The sequence below is a fragment of the Giraffa tippelskirchi genome, chromosome 5 (genome assembly GCF_054371585.1).
Source record: "Giraffa tippelskirchi isolate mGirTip1 chromosome 5, T2T-mGirTip1v1.2.pri, whole genome shotgun sequence".
Taxonomy (NCBI): domain Eukaryota; kingdom Metazoa; phylum Chordata; class Mammalia; order Artiodactyla; family Giraffidae; genus Giraffa; species Giraffa tippelskirchi.
Genome location: NC_137279.1, coordinates 123,960,819 through 123,982,373, shown reverse-complemented (window position 1 = coordinate 123,982,373; position 21,555 = coordinate 123,960,819). Strand labels below are relative to the sequence as shown.

Genomic DNA, 21,555 nt, shown 5'->3' with positions numbered 1-21,555 from the left:
ACTGCAATTCTCACATCTTCTTCTATCTAATTTCTTAATTTACACTGACTTCCTACCTTTTCCACCACCCAGTTATTCCTTTCAGTTTATCCCTCTTATGAAAATATGGTGTCTATTGTCACCAAGTTCCATGACCTCAGTCCTCCAAGCTTTTGCCTTTCTATAGCACTCATTAGCTGAGTCATGTTAATTTTGATCTCTTTCTCTGATTTGCAGAACACTACTCTATCTGGGCTCTCATTCTTTTTAAACTGCCCATGGGCTCCATCTGGCTCTGCCTCATCTCATCCTTCTCCTCTTTCCAGCTCTCAAACATCGTCTGCTACACTTCACTGGGTCAGAAACTATAGTCATCTTGTGCCTTTAAACTTCATCTCTCTGGAAGTGACCTCAAATGCTACCTTCCACTTTTTTATTCTGACACTCCCATCTGCCTGTTAGAGATTCCAGTGTGGATGTTCTACTGTCCCTCCTAAATCATTACATCTAAAAGCCAGTTCAACAGCTTCCTCTGGGCCTTTCACATTTTACAAGTGATTATTAATAAGCTTGGTTTTTCGTGTCTCCTACTCATCGTGACCACCAAAGCTTCACTGAAACTCTCTTCACTATGATGATCCAGGGGGCCATACCAGCGACTCTTCCAGTGATCGCCCCAGTTCAGGACCAGGACTAGGGTGAGGTGGGGTGAGGCACCCAAATAGTAAGATTTAAGAAGGTCCTTAGGCACAAGATCATGCAAAGGCAGTTCAATGCCTCAACTGTCTCAACCTAAGCATGGCACTACCTTCCTTGACTTCTCAGGAGCTCTCAACAGATAACCACTTCCTCCTCATAAAAGTCCCTTATCTAGGCTTCAATGACACCACGCTTCCTGCTTTTCCATGTGCCTCCATGATCACACTTTAACCTTTACCGCTGCTTTATTCTATTCTCCTTTCCCAAAAAACAAAAACCCGGAAATAGATCTTAATTTTGGTGTAATTTTTCAACCTTTACTCTCCAGTCACCTCATCATGTGGCCAATTACCATATTCTAACAACTCAACCAAAGGAAACCCTCTCCTAGTTACTTCCTACATCTCATTCACATTATTCTCACCTAATGAAGAACGTTAAGAAAAGCAATTAGCATTTATTGATCCCTTGTGTACAGCAGACATGATTCTGGATATTTCCATACAGTAATCTCATTTAGACCACAACACAATTTTTTTAAGTTAGGAATTATTAATAGTATCCTAAATATAGCTAAGAGATGGCAAAGTCAGTATATCAGTTTAGTTGCTCAGTTGTATCTGACTCTTTGTGACCCCATGGACTGCAGCACTCCAGGCTTCCCTGTCCAACATCAACTCCTATAAAACCAGTTATTTCTCACTTCCAAGCTCTCCTTGCCACTGACATTGGTGTGAGGGCAAGAGAAAGCTAGGAACAGGCCAAAAACAGTCTCTCTACTGGGAACAATGGGAATAACTAAAATGAAGCAGACTGGAGTTGAAGAGACAGTGATTATTTTTCTTGTAGGTGTTATTTCCACAATTTGAGAGTCAGTTCATTTTAGAGAAGAAGCCCAAATATTTCCCTTTAAAAATTAAGCTTCTAAAGAAAGTTTCTGGGCTTCTCAAGTGGCTCAGTGTTAAAGAATCTGCCTGTTAAGCAGGAGATATGTGTTCGATCTCTGGGTTGGGAACATCCTCCGTAGAAGGAAATGGCAACCCACTACAGTTTTCTTGCCTGGAAAATCCCATGTACAGAGGAGCCTGGCAGGTTACAGTTCATGGGGTCTCAAAGAGTTGGACATGACTTAGCAACTAAACAGCAACAAAGAAAGTCTCTATGTGACAATTACGCTGATGAGTAGAACAGGCACTTGGCTAATACCTTTTGATTGATTTAACTATTTGAATCATCCACTGCTATATTAAAAAAAAAAATGTTCATTTGGATATGCTTGTAGAACTCAGACAATGTAAAAGTAGAGATTTAATTTTCTTTCCGTCTTTGCCCAGGACAAGCTTAGGCTCCCCAAGTTAAATACAAAAGATAGATGTCAATAATAGCCTGTAGCAACTCCTTTTGTTTTACTTGTATTCTACAGGGAATTTCCGGCTCATTTCCTAAACTGACCAACTAATCAATTCAGAATTAAAATTGCCTAAGCACTTCACCTTGATTTGCTTATTTCTCTGCAATAATTCCATCTATTTAAAACACTAAACTCCTTGAAGATTTGATTTCATTTTCTCTGGAAGAGATCTCTCAAGGAGGTCAGTGTCCTTGAAGAAAATATATGGGGATTGTTTTCAAATTCTCTGTTGGATTCCCAAACGCTGCACTTTGATTTGCTTATTTATATTCAATGATACCATCTACTTAAGACTACAAACTCCTTGAAGGAATAGACCATCCTTTAATCTGATTTGGACTATAATCATCATAATTCTATGCACATTTGGGTGCTTAATACCTCTTGATAATTAGGAGACAGTGAAAAAAAGTGGAAAGGCTACTGAAATATTTTATATAACTTCTCAGTGAAAGAACTTTTTAAAATGTTGAATGATACCATCAAGTGTTAGAAATAATTACAGAAAGGGGTTAAAAAATGTTTAATATAAAATCCTCATTTGCTGCATTTAAAGCATAAATAAAAACAAATAGAAAGCCGAAGTAAATTATACTACTTGTGAAAACAATATTATTAAAACATAAGTGAATACTGAAAAATATTTTAATTAACAAAATAAATCAAATGGAAAAGATTCCCTAAATAGAGCTTTAAAAGTAAGTCTATGTGTGTTTGACTGCCATGACTAATTATGTATCCATGTAATGTGTGTTCAATTTGGGCTTATTTAAATAGCAGAAATGCTCATTAGCTGCAGTATATCTGTGAAGCTTCAGTAAACAGTTTAATGGTTTTTATGTTTAACCAATTTCATAAGTTCCTGTAATTTTAGCTTTAGCAGCTCATTAATGTTATTTTTTGATATCCATCTTATGACTTTTTTTCCTTGTCAATCGGCTGCAGGCATATTTCAGTGCAAATTTAAAACACAATAGAATTTATTTTAAACAATTTCAGCATGTAAGTAAATGCAAAAGTCAAAAATATAGGTTCTATATAGATTACTGACTGTATTACTATGTAGTCAAGAAATATCTTTGGTACTGACAAAGGCTATATATTAAATACAATTTATGATGATATTAATGACAAACAATTATTGAGTGCCCCCATGAACATGTAGCTGGTTTTGGAAGAGTCAACTCATGTTATCTCTTCGTATTTTCACAGAAGAGGTATTACTTTAATTTTATAGTTGAGGAAACTGAGACTGAGCTAAGTTACACAGATTACTTTCTCACAATTTGAACCTAACTACAAGCCACTATCACTGTTCTAAGTGGGCATACCTGGAGTTCTTTATGGGCATTTGGAGATAAACACCTAAACCTTAGGAGAGGGCCCTACAACTTAAGATTAGATGTAGTCATAGGATGGAAGAAGTTCTTAGAAGAGCACAAGTCTGGCTAAAAATAGAATGAACCATTTATTTTTAAAGTGGCAGCAATCACTACCTGAACTAAAGCCAGAAGAGGAATCATCAGAGTTTTATGAAGATCAAGGTATTTCTTTGCCACACGAGCCAAGAAGTGGTAATTTTAAGAAATGTCAAACACAAGAGAAATGTAAGGTAGATAACTAGATTTGGGGATCTGGAGGTCAATGAGCAGTAAAAAGAGGACATTTGTAGATAAATGATGAAGGCAAAAGGCAGAATAAAAGGGGTTAAGGAGAAAAGATCTGGCAAAAACAGCAAGGCAGTGCATACAGGATATTCTTCTGGGAGTTTAATAATGATTGCATAGGGAAAAAAATTAGGGCACTAGCTTGCATTCTTTCATTCTATTAGCAAATATTTATTTATTGTCTACTGTGTAGTAAATCCAGCTGTAGGCACTGTAGTAAAGCACAGATAAGGGACATGTCCTTATATGATGTACATTGCAGTTGGCAGAAGATAAAATTAATAACAGTAAATAAGTAAGTGAACCAATGGTGGTGAAAATGGCTATGAAGAGAATGACATGAATGAGAGTGTTATGTGGTGAGGGGACTGAGAAGTAGAAGAGGTGCTGTAGATCGCGGTGGGGATGGAGGGGCACAGATGATTCTTTGATGAGATGACATCTGAGCTAATACATAAAGGATAAGACAGGGATAGCATGTGAGGACTTTGAGGCACATCATTCCAGGAAGAGGGAACCATTATAGAGGAGTTAGAATGAGCTGAAGTTGATGCATTTGGAGAGCTGAAAGGAGACTTTATGTGGGTAGAAAGAAGCAAGTGAGAAGAGAGGAGGCCGAGAGACAGGCAGAGGCTGATCAAGGAGGGCTTCAGAAGCTGGGAAGGATTTTATTCTAAATAAAGCAGAACAAGATAGAATTGATTTGTTTTACGTATTTCATTCTAAATAAAGTAGGAAACCACTGGAGGGTTTGGAACAGGGGATGAAATGATGTAATTTCTGTTTATAAAGCTGATTCTGATGGGAATATAAGGAAGAAAGAGTAAATGCAGGGTGACCAGTGACAAGGTTACTAGTTTCTCTGCAAGTGACAGTGTCCAGCATCTAACCATTGCCTCAGCAGACGGAGGACTGCTTGTCTTCATGTGACACTTTACATAAACGTTACTTTCAAATGTTCTTGTCTTTACTTTGAATTTTCTGTAGGGGCATTTAGAATAAAGCAATCATTTCATTCTACTCATCCCAACATTTAGCCATCTCTTCATTCATCCATTTATCCATTCATTCAGTGACCCCTTGAGACTGCTGGGTACTTTGGATTAAAATATGAATAAATTATCCTGCAGTCCTACTGTTAACATAATTAGAATATATAAAGCGTATAGATTGAAACAGGAGAAGACCAGGAGCCAATTAATTATATATTTTACTCCGTGGTGAGGGGAACGTATTTCATCTACATGGCCCTTTAGATTTCAGGTACCCACAAACTTTAGAATAAAATTCAAATACGTTAGTCTTACACTAAAACATTTTGTGAATTAGCAATGATATATTTCTCCACCTTTACTATTTCTTGTTGGGTCTTATGATTTAGCCAAAAGAATTGCCCCTTGTATTACCACTCTGTTCATTCTGACAAAATGTGCTTTCCCCTGTCTCTAGTCTCTTAATTCCAACCCAGTTCCCATCTCTATTACAAATACCCCTGCCTCCGTAAAACCTTCTTTGATGATTATAGCTAGAAGTCTTCTCTCCATCTTGTGTGTTATGCTAACTGTGTATCTTTTCTCCTTGAGTCTACCTAATGGCATTTTTATGTGCATTTTCCCTCTCTTTTAGACTGCAAGCTCCTGTAGACAGGGTCAATGTATTCATTTTTTGTGAACTCAGGAGAACTTAACACAGAATCTAATAAACCTAGAATGAAAGCATAGGAAATAAAGTCCCACAAGTATGTAGGAGGGCAGATTAGAAGGGTGTCAGAATTAAATAGAAGCATTTGGTTTCAATCCCACCATCGGGGAGAATAATTTTAGATTCTAAAGCATGAGAGTAATGCAATGATACTGATGATCTAGTAGTTCCTTTGGCAGCAGTGTTCAAATACAGGGAAAACACTGGCCATATTAAACCAAGTGAATCGTTACTATGCTTTTCAGAGGACTTGGAAAATCACTGGATGTTTGCTGAATATAATATGCTTGGTACTCTTTCATGCACTTGTATGGAAAAAGTGGTTGTGTAATTGAAAGTCCCTTAAAAACATTTTAAAGAGCTTCATCATTACAAAATATTATAAGAATGGTTAGAACAGAAACAAGGTGGGCACGAGGTAGCATTAGAACATACAAAGCTTGAGTGAGACCTCTGAATACATGTTCAAATAAGTGCTGGCTTTCTCCTCCAGCAATGCCATCATGCTGGGGACATCTAATAAATTATATCGGCATTTTACATTCGCATTAGGTAGCTTCCATATTTGGGGGCTATATATTAAATATGCTTCCCCAGCAGCTCTTTGGTAAAGAATCCGCCTGCATTTCAGGAGATGCAGGAGACACAGGTTCAATCCCTGGGTCAGGAAGATCACCTGGAACCCACTCCAGTATTCCTGCCCACTCCTACTCCAGTATTCTTGCCTGGAGAAATCCATGGACAGAGGAGCCTGGCTGGCTGCAGTCCACTGGGTTGCAAAGAGTCGGACACGATTGAAGTGACTTAGCACATATTAAATATGATTCAATGTAATTGTCTAGCTCATAAAATTACACCTTACAGGCATGTAGGTCAATATCTAATTTGTCTGTCTTAAATAGGTATATTGTTATTTTTATTTTGTGCTATCAGCCAAGAACACAAATGCAAAGTAATTAACAATAATCTGTAATATGAAATATATATTACTAAGAGCATTAGTATAAAATCTACATCATTACTAAATTTATAATTTGACTAAATTTCATATCTTGATTTTACGTCATAGCAGCTTTCTATAATTTAACACTTCACAAGAATATCAGGCTTCAGAATAAACTTTTTAGTGTACCATAAGCTAACTAGTATTTAAAAGACAAATAGAATAGGCTATGTCAATAAAGTTCTCGACATGTATTACAGTCACTATTTGCTGAATACCATTTTCCTACATTTGAAGATTTCTGTTCTCTGAAACAATTATGTTATTTTTCCATTTTCTACCTCCTTTTTCTAGCAAAACTTGTTACATGCCACTGCTCGACTTCTTGTATGTAATCTTTGATTTGATGGAAAAGTACTGATTTATCCACTGTCTCCCTGTAAGAATGCATATGATATCAACCACTAGTGAAACCTGGAAAATAAAGATAAGGGAAGGCTCTGAACAGAGCTATTCACTGGGGAAACAAACCTATTCCTATGCAGTTATTAGAGGGAAGTAAAATAATTACAGAAATATCATCTTATGCTTCAAATGGATGTCTAAGGCAGTTGTAAGTGATGTGATGTTGATTCCAAATCACTTTCAACACTGTTATCAGTTTGACCTCCTTCCTCATCACCTCCACCTCTTTAAAATAATTCCAAAGAAAAACTGCACAAAGATTCCATTATTTTGGATGGTTATTCTGCAGAAATGCCAGTACATGCTTTAAATTCTATCATTTATCCTCACTCTGCACAGTATATTCTATAATAAAAAGACAATAAATTTTTCAGTCAGAAAAAAAAATCTGATAATTAGGGCAATTTTTAAGACTATACCTACAGTTTTACTATTGGTTTTCCGAGAATGCTATTATCTAAAATAGGGTTAAAAGCAAGACAATGTACAGGGAAGACTAAAAAAGGATTCATTCTCATCACTGGGCCAACAATACAAAGGATATATCAATGTTTTATTTCTCAGGCATTATATAATGGAAAGGTAGCATCAGGAACTACATGCATTAGTAAAACTGGGGGAGGTGCAGAACCACAAACTAAAACTGTCTTGATGCCCATGTCCTCCTAAAATATTTACCACCTAAAGATCAGCATAAGAAAGGCTGATTTATTTCCTGTTCATAATATGATAGATTATTCTTGATTTCCAGAAGAAATGCCACATGTCCTCTTTATTCATACTTTTAAGAAACTGTCAGCTAAACTATAAGTTAAAATAGTCTTTATTCATTAATTCAACCAATGAATAACCACTATTCTAGACACTAGGTTATGACAGTGAAAAGACAAATGATAGATAATGATACCATCAAGATTGCTGGGAGAAATATCAATAACCTTAGATATGCAGATGACACCACCCTTATGGCAGAAAGTAAAGAAGAACTAAAGAGCCTCTTGATGAAAGTGAAAGAGGAGAGTGAAAAAGTTGGCTTAAAGTTCAACGTTCAGAAAACTAAGATCATGGCATCTGGCCCCATCACTTCATGGGAAATAGATGGGGCAACAGTGGAAACAGTGTCAGACTTTATTTTTTTGGGCTCCAAAATCACTGCTGATGGTGATTGCAGCCATGAAATTAAAAGACGCTTACTCCTTGGAAGGAAGGTTACGACCAACCTAGATAGCATATTTAAAAGCAGAAACCTTACTGTGCCAACAAAGGTCCGTCTAGTCAGGGCTATGGTTTTTCCATTGTCATGTATGGATGTGAGAGCTGGACGGTGAAGAAAGCTGAGCGCCAAAGAATTGATGCTTTTGAAATGTTGTGTTGGAGAAGACTCTTGAGAGTCCCTTGGACTGCAAGGAGATCCAACCAGTCTATCCTAAAGGATATCAGTCCTGGGAGTTCATTGGAAGGACTGATGTTGAAGCTGAAACTCCAATACTTTGGCCACCTCATGCGAAGTGTTGACTCATTGGAAAAGGCCCTAATGCTGGGAAGGATTGGGGGCAGGAGGAGAAGGGGACGACAGAGGATGAGATGGTTGGATGGCATCACCGACTCGATGGACATGGGTTTGGGTAGACTCCGGGAGTTGGTGATGGACAGGGAGGCCTGGCGTGCTGCGATTCATAGGGTCGCAAAGAGTCGGACACGACTGAGCGACTGAACTGAACTGAATGTCTCTTTCAACCTGAAACTTCTTAGTTCTGGTCCTATTTCCAGCTGTTGAATGGATTAGCAAATCCAAATGAAACACATCACCATTTCCCTCAGATCTATTTGTTCTACATGCTGCATCCATGAGTTCTTCGGGCATTAAATGTACATATCTGTTTATCTCTAATCAGATCCCATGTTAGATTCTCCATATTCCACCTCTTTATCAAACAGATGACCAAATCATTAATGTCTGTGTAAAAGATATCTGGATTCTGAATGTTCTTCAATAGTGCTATGTCCTTTAACTTAACTTAAGCAGGAACCATACAAATTGACAGTCTTTTAACTGGTTTCATCAATATTATTCTGTCTTAATCCCAGGCCATCTTTATCACTATCACTGCAACCTTGGAGAAGCATGTTTATTTCACACTCCTGATGCTTCCTTTCATGTGGGGAAACAAATATTGGTATAATACTCGTGGTGTCACTCTGTATCTTACCTCTCTTTAAAAAGTTAAAATCAGTAATTATAATTAGCAGATCTGAAAGAAGAAATTAGACATGTGCGGCGTCACCAGTGCAATGAACATGAACTTGTGCAAACCCCAGGAGACTATGAGGAACAGGAAGTCCTGGTGCACTAAAATTCATGGGGCAGCAAAGAGCGACTAGGCAACTGAACAACAACAGCACACCCTTGCCAAGAGTATAGCTTGACAGCTGCCCATTTGAGGGTGCCTCCCTTCCTTAATACTAAATATCTTCCTGCTTCAGCTTCCCAACAGGGAGCTTGCATTGTTGGATCATACCCGTGATTGGTAAGTAACTTACCTATCTCAGGCATTTAATAGCGGGAAATGCATTTGCCTTCTGATATGAACCACCTCAAAGGTGACTTCATGGTTTCCCAACTATTGGAAGAATATTACAAATGGTTCAAACCCAAGCAGAGAGAAGGAAGATCCAGCACCTACCAGAACTGCCACATTAACACAAAGATCTCTCCAATATTTAAGCTTCCTCATTTATCAGTTGGGTGCATATAGAACAAAATTCACAACCCCCTGCTTAGCATGTAAGTCTCCTAATTTCACCTAAATTTGTAGACAAATTTCCTCCAATCTTACCCCTATCCACTTCCCACCTTATCTTAACATGCAGCGTGTGCTCCAGCTAAACAGAATTTCTCACTACTGTCTGGTAAGCTGAGGCTGTTTATCAGCTTCCACCTTGTGTATGATATTCCCTCTAATAGAGGAAATCCTTGTTGTTGTTCAGTCACTAAGTCGTGTCCAACTCTTTGCAACCCCATAGACTGAAGCACACCAGGCTATCCTGTCCTTCATTATCTCCTGGAGCTTGCTCAAACTCATGTCCATTGAGTCGGTGATGCCTTCCAACCACCTCGTCCTCTGTTGTCCCCTTCTCCTCCTGCCTTCAATCTTTCCCAGCATTAGGGTCTTTTCTAATGAGTCAGCTCTTTGCATCAGGTGGCCAAAGTATTAGAGCTTCAGCTTCAGCATCAGTCCTTCCAATGAATATTCAGGGTTGATTTCCTTTAAGATTGACTGGTTTGATCTCCTTGCTGTCTAAGGGACTCTCAAGCGTCTTCTCCAACACCACAGTTCAAAAAGCATCAATTCTTCGATGATCAGCCTTCTTTATGGTCCAAAGCTCACATTCGTACATGACTATCGGAGAAGGCAATGGCACCCCACTCCAGTCCTCTTGCCTGGAAAATCCCAGGGACGGAGGAGCCTGGTAGGCTACAGACCATGGGGTTGCTAAGAGTCGGACACGACTGAGCGACTTCACTTTCACTTTTCCCTTTCATGCACTGGAGAAGGAAATGGCAACCCACTCCAGTATTCTTGCCTGGAGAATCCCAGGGACAGCGGAGCCTGGTGGGCTGCCATCTATGGGGTCACACAGAGTCGGACATGACTGAAGCGACTTAGCAACTGTAAAAAACCATAGCTTTGACTAAATGGACCTTTGTTGGCAAAGTAATGTCTCTACTTTTTAATACACTGTCTAGGTTTGTCATGGCTTTTCTTCCAAGGAGCAAGCATCTTTTAATTTCATGGCTGTAGTTATCATGTGCAGTGATTTTGGAGCCCAAGGAAATAAAGTCTGTCACTCCTTTCATTGTCTCTCCATCTCTTTGCTATGAAGTGATGGCACCAGATGCCATGATCTTTGCTTTTCGAATGTTGAGTTTAAAGACAGGTTTTTTACTCTCCTCTTTCACTTTCATCAAGAGGCTCTTTAGTTCTTCTTTGCTTTCTGCCATTCTCCCATAATGGTGGTGTCATCAGCATATCTGAGGTTATTGACATTTCTCCCAGCAATCTTGATTCCAGTTTGTGCTTCTTCCAGCCCGGCATTTCTCATGAGGTACTCTGCATATAAGTTAAATAAGCAGGGTGACAATATACAGCCTCGATGTACTCCTTTCCCAATTTGGAACCAGTCTGTTGTTTCATGTCCGATTCTAACTTGTGCTTCTTGACCTGCATACAGGTTTCTCAGGAGGCAGATAAGGTGTTCTTGTATTCCCACCTCTTGAAGAATTTCCAACCATTTGTTTTGATTCACAGAGTCAAAGGCTTTAGTATAGTCAATGAAGCACTCAATGAAGTAGAAGTCAATAGTCAATGAAGCAGAAGTAGAAATTTTTCTGGAATTTTCTTGCTTTTTCTATAATCTAACAGATGTTGGCAATTTGATCTCTGGTTCCTCTGCCTTTTCTAAATCCAGCTTGAACATCTGCAAGTTCTTGGTTCATGTTGAAGCCTATCTTGGAGAATTTTGAGCACTGCTTTGCTAGCATGTGAGATGAGTGGAATTGTGCAGTAGTTTGAATATTCTTTGGTGTTGTCTTTCTTTGAGATTGGAATGAAAACTGACCTTTTCCAGTCCTGTGGCCACTGCTGAGTTTTCCAAATTTGCTGACATATTTAGTGCAGCACATTCACAGTATCATCATTTCAGGCTTGAGCAGGAGAAGCTCCTACTCAAGCCCTAAAACCCAGACCAAATATCACTTCAGATTAGCACATTAGGCTACAGTGCATGTATTATTTACATGCCTGTTGCTCTCATTAGCCTATATGAATCCCTGAAAGGCAAAGACTCCCTTTTACCCATATTTGTATTCTTAGTGCCTGGACAGTCCCTATAACATATTTGGGTATTAAAAAGTTATTCATTGAATGAAAAATAATGAGAGAATAAATAATAGAAATCACAAAATAAAAAGTTAAATTTTGGACATAAAAGTGAAAAATTCAGACCTTCATTTATAATGATGAGAAAGAACATGCATGAAATAAGTAGGATGATAACTTTCTAAAGACATGCTATTTTTTTAATATAGCTTTTAAAAATGACTATAAAATGACTACTTAATCTAACAATGTGGTGTTCAGCAAGTTGCATAATCTCCCCCTGGCTCTCTCCCTTCCACCCCCATTCCACCTGGAAACTCCTACACATCACTCAGCCTTCAATTTACAACCCACTTCCTCCAGGAAGCTTCTCTGAACCTTCAGATTGTTCTCTCTCTGCTTCCAGGGGCTCTAAACTTCTCCTAGCTCAATTTATTATGAATGTGAGTCTTGTCTGGTTAAACTGCATTCCTGGATGCTAAGTTTGCACCTGCCTGTTCTCCACTTTATCCTAAGAACACACTCAGTGTCTGGAACAGCAGGCCTGGAAAATCCCATGGACAGAGGAGCTCCGTGGGGTTGCAAAAGAGTCAGACAAGACTTAGACACTAAACAAAAACAGTAAGTCCCTTCCACAACATTTGGAAATGTAAGTAAGGAAAACATCAGTGCTAGTAACTATATTGTGATGTATGCCTGCTACTTTACTTTTCAATTCTATCTATCCATTCCTATTCATATTAATTATAGTGAGGCCCTTCCTCTAACATGTCTGCCATCAGTCAAAAAGTTCTCCTAGCTAGCATTAAAGTACAATATTCCTTAATCTGTACTTTGAAACTATATTGTAAGCATCTGTTTATAAAAATGCATACAATAGGGAAAATCTGATCAATCAAAATCTGACACATTCTCAACTTGGTATTCCATTCCATACCTCTCCTCTTTATTTTTGGTAAGGCAGAAAAGGAATTCTGTAAGTTAAAAGCCACAAAAAGTAGACAATTATTCCAAGAAAAGTTTGCTGAATTTCTAAGTGACATCAGTGGCTTCTGAAGGAGCTGTTTTATTGTTTGAAAGATGAAACATGCTTGTTAAAAACAGGGGGTTATTAAAATGCCCTAGTGTTCCCATTTCCATTAGCGAAGTAACAAAAATAAATAACATTTTAATAAGTAAAAAAGCAAATTAAACATACGGATACCATGTCTTTTCAAGAACAGATAACTATGACTATTGAGTACTTGACTCATATACTGCTCAATTTAAAATATTTTTCTAGGTTTTTCCCAACACCTAAAATAACAGAGGAAAAACGGGCCCTTTTGAAAAATTCCTGAATATCTGCATTGTCATGGATTCATGCACATTATTTCTTACATACCTAGCCTTTTCAAGCTCTGGCTTAGGCCAGAATAAGGCAAATTAACCTATGCACTGCTCCTTTTTTCAGGGTGACAGCAAGTGAGTCAAACTACACTTGAAGCTAGTATTGGCAGAATCTTTTATTTACTCCATGAGGTTTTGAAAACACTTTCTGAGGGCCTTCTAATAAGAGGAGCTAGTAAGTCATTTTATAGCCTCCCCACATTCCTGCCAGCCCCTCCCCTCACACCACCTCCCCCTAAAAAATAACACTTCCTTATGGAACTAATTGTTATTAATGCTATGAAGGCAGCTGTTTTCTGAGGGGTGCATTAAAGGTTCATAAAGCGCTGGGCTTTGTGTTTCCTTGTTGTCTCTAGTGAGATGAGCAGGAAGAAAACGTAGCCTCTGGGTGAAGTACACAAACTCTTTTCCTAGAAGCACCACACACTCATGCTATGCCCGGAGAGCTCAGTCACCTCATCACCTCAGTCAACTTGCTAGCCTGAGCAGGCTGTGTAGTGTTTTCCTGAGTGTGTATTACTGCCATCATTCATCCTATCTTCTTTCGAAAACAAAGGTTTTTAATTTTAGTTATCTAACCCCATAATTTTTGAGTGCTTAAAGGCTCCAACTTAGCAACCTCAACAGTGCTTCTCTCTTTCCTTTTTCACATAAAAATGAGCAATCATACAAAACAAAAATTTGGCCCAGACTTTACCTTGTTCAAGAGGAGAAAACAAAGATATTAAACATATCCTCTGCTCTTTAAATATTTGATTTATGGAAAATCCCAAATGCAGATTTCTAACTACTAAAATTAGTTGAAAGAAAACTCCTCTCAATGGTATAAAAATCATCAGAGTTGATAATAAAACATTTTGAATACATATGATACAGTTACAAACTGTGTATTTTTTTCCTGCAAAGTAAAAATAATGAAATAAAGAAAACATTTTCTCATTTAAAAATTCATAATTTGTAAGAGCATCTGTTTTACTCATTTACAAAGACATGTGGACAGAGCCTGCAAGGCCCCAGATGAAGTCCTAATTCTCAAATGCTTTTATTCCTAGATAAGATTCATACCATCATAAGGGTGTACTATAACTCAAACATAACTCAATTTAATTATTACAGTGTGATTTTGTTACACAAGGATAGTGACATCTACAATGTAAGAGATGCTCACTATGTGCTAGACATATATCTAAGTGCCTTACATATATTATTAATTTATTTATTCTTAAAATAACTTTAGAAGGTAGATACTATAATTTTCCTTCTTAAAAGATCAAGACCATGAAGTACAAAGAGACTAAGGGAGCCAGATTTCCAGCTGGGCAGCCTGGCTCCAGAGCCCCTGCTCTAAGCTGCTACACCAGACGGACTCTAATTAGTGTCATATTTATTGGATTATAAAGAATTCAACAATTTATGCCAAAACAAGGGAAAAATCAATAGCAAAGTAAAAACAGAATTACTTTTCTAACATTTATGTTTTCTAAGAAAAATAAATCAAATAAACCCCACAGCAGGAAAAATATAACAACTAGGTATAATAAAACTGGAAAAGACTCTGAGGCTGGGAAAGGATGAAGGCAAAAGGAGAAGAGCGTGGCAGAGAATGAAGTGGTTAGATAGCATGACCGACTCAATGGACATGAAATTGAGCAAACTCTAGGAGACAGTGAAGGACAGAGGAGCCTGGAGTGCGGCAGCCCAGAGATGGCAAAGAGTTGGACACAACAAAGAGTCACAAGCGACTGAGCAACAACAACAAATAAAGAAATTAAAATTTTAACAAGAATTAAGTCAAATCAAATGCACAAATATAAACTAAGCATCTATCATGGCTATTATTAGGACTACAACATACTGTAAAGATGCATTCTCTGTCCTTTGGGGGTTTACAATCTAACTAGAAGATAAATTATAACAGGTTCTGAAACATCAAAGCACACGGGCCTTTTCAAAGTAGACACCTCAAAGGAATGAAAGGATGACTCGGTGCGGCGTGTGAAAGAGGCACCAGGGTGACGGCATAGTTGAAAGTGCCTTCCTGTCGAAAAGCAGACAAAACTGCATCATCTACATCTCCTAGGAATGTGCAAACAAGGACATATGTTATCACCTCCCCTGAAAAAATGAAACTGTGAGGTCAGCGAAAATGGTAACAGATTCTCCTTATCAATTCCAAACTAACAATAGAGATACGCACATTTTTTTCATAACTGGTAGGTTGGTTCCAAGCAGAAAGAAAAGGGAATAAAAATAAGGAAAAAAGTATCTTAAACTTGACATTGTCCTAACAAAAAGAGGGAAAATTCAACTCCATAAACACTGATGTTGGTGTTTAACAGAAGAAAAGACTTCTTATATTATGAAACATACACTTTTATAATAAATAAATACATGTTTTAAAATTTCCAGTGAAGGGCAATATTTGTGGAGTAGAAATGCCAGTTAGAGGTAGCCTGTGCTTAATTCACTGAGAGCCTTTAAAATCAGACTTGAATACTAAAATCCAAATTAAATGTGATTTGGGATCTTACATTCTTGGAGGAAATGGATGAGAATTTTGAAAAGGTGGAACCACCTTGAGTTTTTCATAGGAAAGATATTAAATAAGGCTAAGAATTTATCATCCCAATCAAATTAGAAATTGGACACCATACTACCTTTAGAATTTGTAACAGTAGTTAACGAAGGAATCAATTAAATTGTGCTTATAATAAGCACACATAAATTCCATGCACAAGGATGTGGAATATGTAGTCTTTTGTTCTATTTTCTACTCACTGCTACAATCCAAAAAAAAAAGAGAGAAATAAAACAGAATTAAGTAAAATAATGATGATTACTTATAATTGTGATAAGCCTTGGGAAGAATGAAATAATTAGCAACTGTAATCTAAGGATATTATACAAATTTGTTTTATAAATTTGACACATTTTTCTTTTCTATAAGCTGTTGAGGCAGTTACTATTTTTATGACATGAAATAAGTATTAGAGATACATTGGGTGCTTAATACTAAAGCTATTTTACATTCTCCATTGTGAAACACATAAATTAAGGGACTTACAAAATAATGTAGTATATAAGAAAAAATTAGATAAATAATTTTCTTTGAATTTCCCAATTTAGTTTACCTTTACAAACACCTATTATTGATATAATTGAGACACTACAATTTCATTTCACTATTTTCACTTAAAATATTATTGTAAACAGATAATGTGGAGAGTATAAATTATCACTGTACTGTCAAGTTTATTTCATTCCTTTAATTCTTCAGCATATATTTACATAATACATTCACCAAGGACTTTCCAAATTAACCACTATGGAATCCACCCTGTACTAGATAGATACTAGGAGGGACAGTTCAATAGGGAATACTGGAAAGTAAAGCTAGGTACATAGTACATAAAATCATTTGCTGAAGTTCTCAGTCACTCAGTAGGAGTTTCATCCTCTTATATAGGGTAACACTGGTGACTTTAATGAAAAGCAAAATTGGAATTAGATATCTGAATCTGGGATATAATTTTTTAACTTTAGTGAGAAGAGAACTATTGTACCATTTCCAATAATAGCAAATTTGAGAGGAAATCAGTCTTAGGCCAACCTGATGAGGTGATCCTTATTTTGTGCATATCTCTCTAAATGTGTTCTAAACTTGATAAAACAAACTTTTTATTTGAAGGTCTGCCTCCAGCCCCAGTCTGTGAAGTTTTTAAGTTCAAGAAATGCCTCATTCATCTTTGTCCTCTCCAGAATACATTTTGGTACCTGGCATTCACTAGAAACTCACTAAATGCTTGTTATATGCAAGAGCATAAACAGATGATGAAATATCTTCTGAGAAATGAAGAGTAGAGAAAGAGATTTCAGAGTCATTTTATACAGAAGTGCAATAGTGCTTATTGTAAGTCTGGCTACCACTTGCCACATAGAAGTTGTCCGTTAAATATTCTTAACAAGAATTAATGTATGTATGGATAAATGAATGAATGAGTTCAATGAAGAAATAAATATATTAATAAAAGAGAAAATGGGCAGAAAATGGAAGAAAATGTTTTCTTCCTCTTTTAGAGGAAGAAAACAGTCAGTGAGAGTGGAAAAGGAACAGTTAAAAGAAAAAGCAAGAAAATGGAGTGTCATAAACAATAATAATGTGTTACAGTTACAATTCCAAAGCACTTTCACATTATTTCATTTTAATTCTGACAACCATCCTGAGAGGTAGAAAGAGTATGTATTATTATCCATGTTTTGTTACAGAGGAAGAAGCTGAGGCTCAGAAAGGTTAAGTGACGCGGAAGAGAGTTTTTCAAACAGAGAGAAATATTTAACACTGTCAAATGCAGAAAATAGAATAAGGAGTGAAAAGATTACACCGAGTTTTGTGTGCAGTTCACTGGAGTCTGTGCAAAGTGAGCTTGGGAAGGAGCGAAGAAGAAGGGTAGAAAAGCAGATTGATGATTGAAGAAAGAGGTTATAAGTAAATATATTGAAGTATATCATGCCACATATGCAATAATCAAAAAAGTATCACACATATATCACATCATAGGAGTATTGAGATGGGATAAGATTCAGGGTAGAAGAGACGTGAACAGCTTCTCTTCTTATGCAAACTGACAACTTGCTTCCTACAATCTGATTTTCACTATATCTGATAACATGTGCACATGAAAGTTGTCTTTGAAATTATTGTGTCAAGATTTTAAATACCACTTGTAAGATCTTCTTGATCAACTTTTCACAAACGATGTTTCTCTCTACCATTTTTTTAAATGTTTTCCATTCAAAAAACAGTATTGAATATATTTAGAAAGCAGTAGAGATGTGAATGCTATTTAACATTGTAGCTCTTCCAGCTCCCCTCTAACTGGAAAGTAGCTCTCATTAATGTCAACATTGAAGGTCCTCGTAAAGCAAGTAGTTCTATTTGAGGAAAATTTTCTCAAGCAGTTTGTTTTTCAAGTCAGGAGGAGGGGGAAAAAAAGGGAAAGGGAAGGTCTAGTCATTTCTTCCTTGATTTCTCTAATGTATATGGGGTGAAACATATAGAGCACTGGAAGAAACACATACAAGTAAATTTTGGAACAAAATTCACAAATAAGTTTTTAAATGATTTAGTCAAATAAACACAAGTAAATCAGATTTTCTTTTCTTCTACTCAGTATTTTAAATATTAAGTTAAGTCTTTCACTCTTCACACACATACCAACATAAGCTTTGGAAAGCTGTATTCTATGATTTTCTGAGTCATATCAACTTAAGTTTGCTAGGGAAAAGATATATTTTTCTTAATATTAGAGTTGTCAGTTGTGGAACATAAATTTATATGGTAAGATAAATTGTTTTTTGATAGACAAAAAATCAACAGAATTGCAAGGTAAGTGATTCAAATTTTTACTCAGTTTTCAGTCATATACAGAGCAGTAAGAACATTATGATCTTTTTTTTAGATAACAGAATACAGTTTATACGTTGCTCTCTTTTTCCGTCCTGAACTCATCAATGAATAACAAAGCACACTGTGACTATGTCTGCATATCACATAAATGTCTAGATGAAAAGTGACAAATTCAGGCCATCATCCAACTATTTGAAAACATTTATCTTGATGACATTAAACATCTGGATGTTTCCAAATACCAAGATGTTTGATGTCCTGCAGATAAAATATCCTGATGAGTGGTTAAACGTTTTACTTATCTATTGGATAAAAACGCACATTTGCAAGCATTATCTTTTTCTGTTTCAGACACAAAATGTAATTTTAGCATGGATATAGTAGGAAGCTATAGGAATCATCAGGTTTAGAAATTTTACTTACTGTTTTTCCTAATGAATCTTGAAATTAGAGAAACACCTTTCTTTATTTTCCTTTGAGTTAATAAAATAGATGTCATTTTGACAGCGTGCAGTAAAAGGTAAAAGATTTGCAAAATGAAGGGTACAGAGGAACCTAAGCTTTTATGTAAAGTGGCCCACAAAAACATTGTATGCAGGGAAAACAACACAAAATAGTCTTAGTTGATTGACTTATTATTCAGTTGGAATGTTATATATTTCTTTTTCTCATATCTCATTCAAAGCATTTTGTTCTTAGCATGTCCATTTATGCCATTTAGATGAAATGACAGAAGTTCAAACTTCCTAATTTGACAATTTTGATGTTTCTAGTGATAATCTGGTACATGAATAATGGTAAACATGAATTCTATTTTTGACTATTCAGTAGATCTTAATTTGCTTGAATCACTGAAGATTTGCTGTTACAAGTTCTCTGTCACATTTTCTTACTCTAGGTCTAATTGAAGAAAAAGCTGATTTTTATAGACGGAATAAGGCAAACATTGTTACAAAGTAGGATATGTATTTTGACTATAAGCTTGAAAGAAAGATTAATGTTGTTTTCAATTCCCAGTACTTTAAAAATAATTCTGTGTAAGTATTAAATACCATTTCTAAGTCTTACAAATCAAGATTTCTTACATTCCATACTAGAAGAAGGAAATGAATGTTCAAGTGAAAAACAATTCCCTGAAATCTGGAAACCATTATGGCAGTAAAATAACAGACAATTGCATAACACATTTCAGCTCCCAAGCACTCTACCTTTAGGATCACTCAGAACTGAGCCAAAGGCACTGATGACCACATCGGCTTTCAGACAGACTATCTGATCTTCATCTTCATTCCATTTTCCAGTTTCATCTTGCTCTGTCCGAATAAATTGCACAGCAACAATTCTCCCACCTTTTACTATAACCTTCCGTGGAGACAAGAAAGGCAAAAATTCACATTTTTCTTCTCTAGCAAGCTCCATCTAAAATGAAACAGAACAGAGGAAAACTTGAAAATGTTTCTGCTTGATTTAATATTTGATTTGTAATTCAATTATTCATGCTAAAGCTTATAATGTTTAAATCAACATGAAGTTTATTCTTTCACCAAAGCTGAGATTCAGTTATCAGTTGTTCACATTTTGTAAATCACTGACACAGGATAGTCTTGGATTGAAGTTGTCATGTGGAATTTTATAGATCATGGCGAGCATGCATGCATGCTAAGTCACTTCAGTCATGTCCGACTCTGTGCTACTCTGACTTTTGCTTTCCAGGTTCCTCTGTCCATGGGATTCTCTAGGCAAGAATACTGAAGTGGGTTGCCATGCCCTCCTCCAGGAGATTTTCCAGACCCAGAGACTGAACCTGTGTCTCTTGTCTCCAGATCATGACATCACAAGCTATTTCTGAAGTTTTAGGTCATACGTGCCCTATGGCTGGCGGTGTGTGACGTTTCTCACTATGATAGCATGGTCTCCTTACGCTTTTATTTCTGTAGGTTAAGTTCTCTTTTTAATCATCCCTTTAATGAAAATAAATTCTGATTATTACCAGGCTGCATATATCTAAACTAGAAAAAAGTCCATAAAGTGGGTGAGCAAGTCTCTGGAAGTAACTGGTTAGAATGGTAGGCAAGAGAAAAGATTAGAGAAATTCTGTAGAACCAAGAAACAAGTAATATTTATTTTTGCTTTTGAAAAAAAATGAAAATTTCAAGAAAGAGAAACAAACATGCTCCTCTTGACAAACTCCCAGTTATTCCATGTATCTCACATAATTGTTTCTGCCATAAAATTGGACACCCTAGTTTTTGTTTTCGTGCCCATAATGGGAGGTCTATTAAGATAGAATGTTAATATTTATTTATTCACTTCTTTGTCCACTTACTGTTTTGGGGGCCTGGCCTTTGTTAATGTGATCCTAACCAGTATGTTGACTAGTCTTTTGCAGGAAATGTAATACATCCCACAGAAGAGGTTGTGAGTGTGTCTAGTCTCAGTCTTTCCCTACCTGATGGAAGAAAGGTAGGGTCTCAGTTGACAAGTGAGGCTGAGAAAGCTGAATGTGTAAGGCTTCTAACCAGGAATTATCTGGGCTATAACAAAATGAAAAACTGAGACAAAAAGTAATTTGCTCAATGTTATGATGAAGCCATGGACACATCTCTCAGCACTCCATCCATGAGCGGGGGTTCCAATCTTTGCAGCACATAAGAATCACCTTAGAGGACCTGATAAAACACTGCACGGGCTTACCCCCGTAAGTCTATAGGACTGAATGAGGCCTGAGAATCTGCATTTCTAACAAATTGCTAGGTGATGCTTTGATGCTGTTCCAGAAGTGACACTTTGTGAACCACGTCATTTTAGACTATAGCTGCCTATCTCTGAACTTTGATTGATCTATACCATGAATTGTCAGTGAGATTAGTATCACCCTTAAGGGAGTCAAATCTTTTTTCCTCAGAGAAGACAAATTTTTACATAACATAATAGCATAGAGTCATAGCATATAAACAGATATACAGAATATTTATGGTATGAAAATTACAATGTCATAAAAATCTAAAAATATG

General features: G+C 36.7%; 1 protein-coding gene across 4 annotated transcripts in view; it reads right to left on the bottom strand.

Moving 5' to 3' along the window:
* DPYD (dihydropyrimidine dehydrogenase) overlaps positions 1–21,555 on the bottom strand; it is a 913,720-nt gene that overhangs the window by 497,766 nt on the left and 394,399 nt on the right. For all 4 annotated transcript variants that reach the window (XR_014054766.1, XR_014054765.1, XM_081493632.1 and 1 more), the window contains exon 11: positions 19,750–19,960. Coding sequence is in view for 2 of the 4 variants with exons in the window: in XM_081493632.1 (XP_081349758.1) it covers positions 19,750–19,960 (211 nt within the window). In the remaining 2 variants the exon portion in view is untranslated. The remainder of the gene's footprint in view (positions 1–19,749; positions 19,961–21,555) is intronic.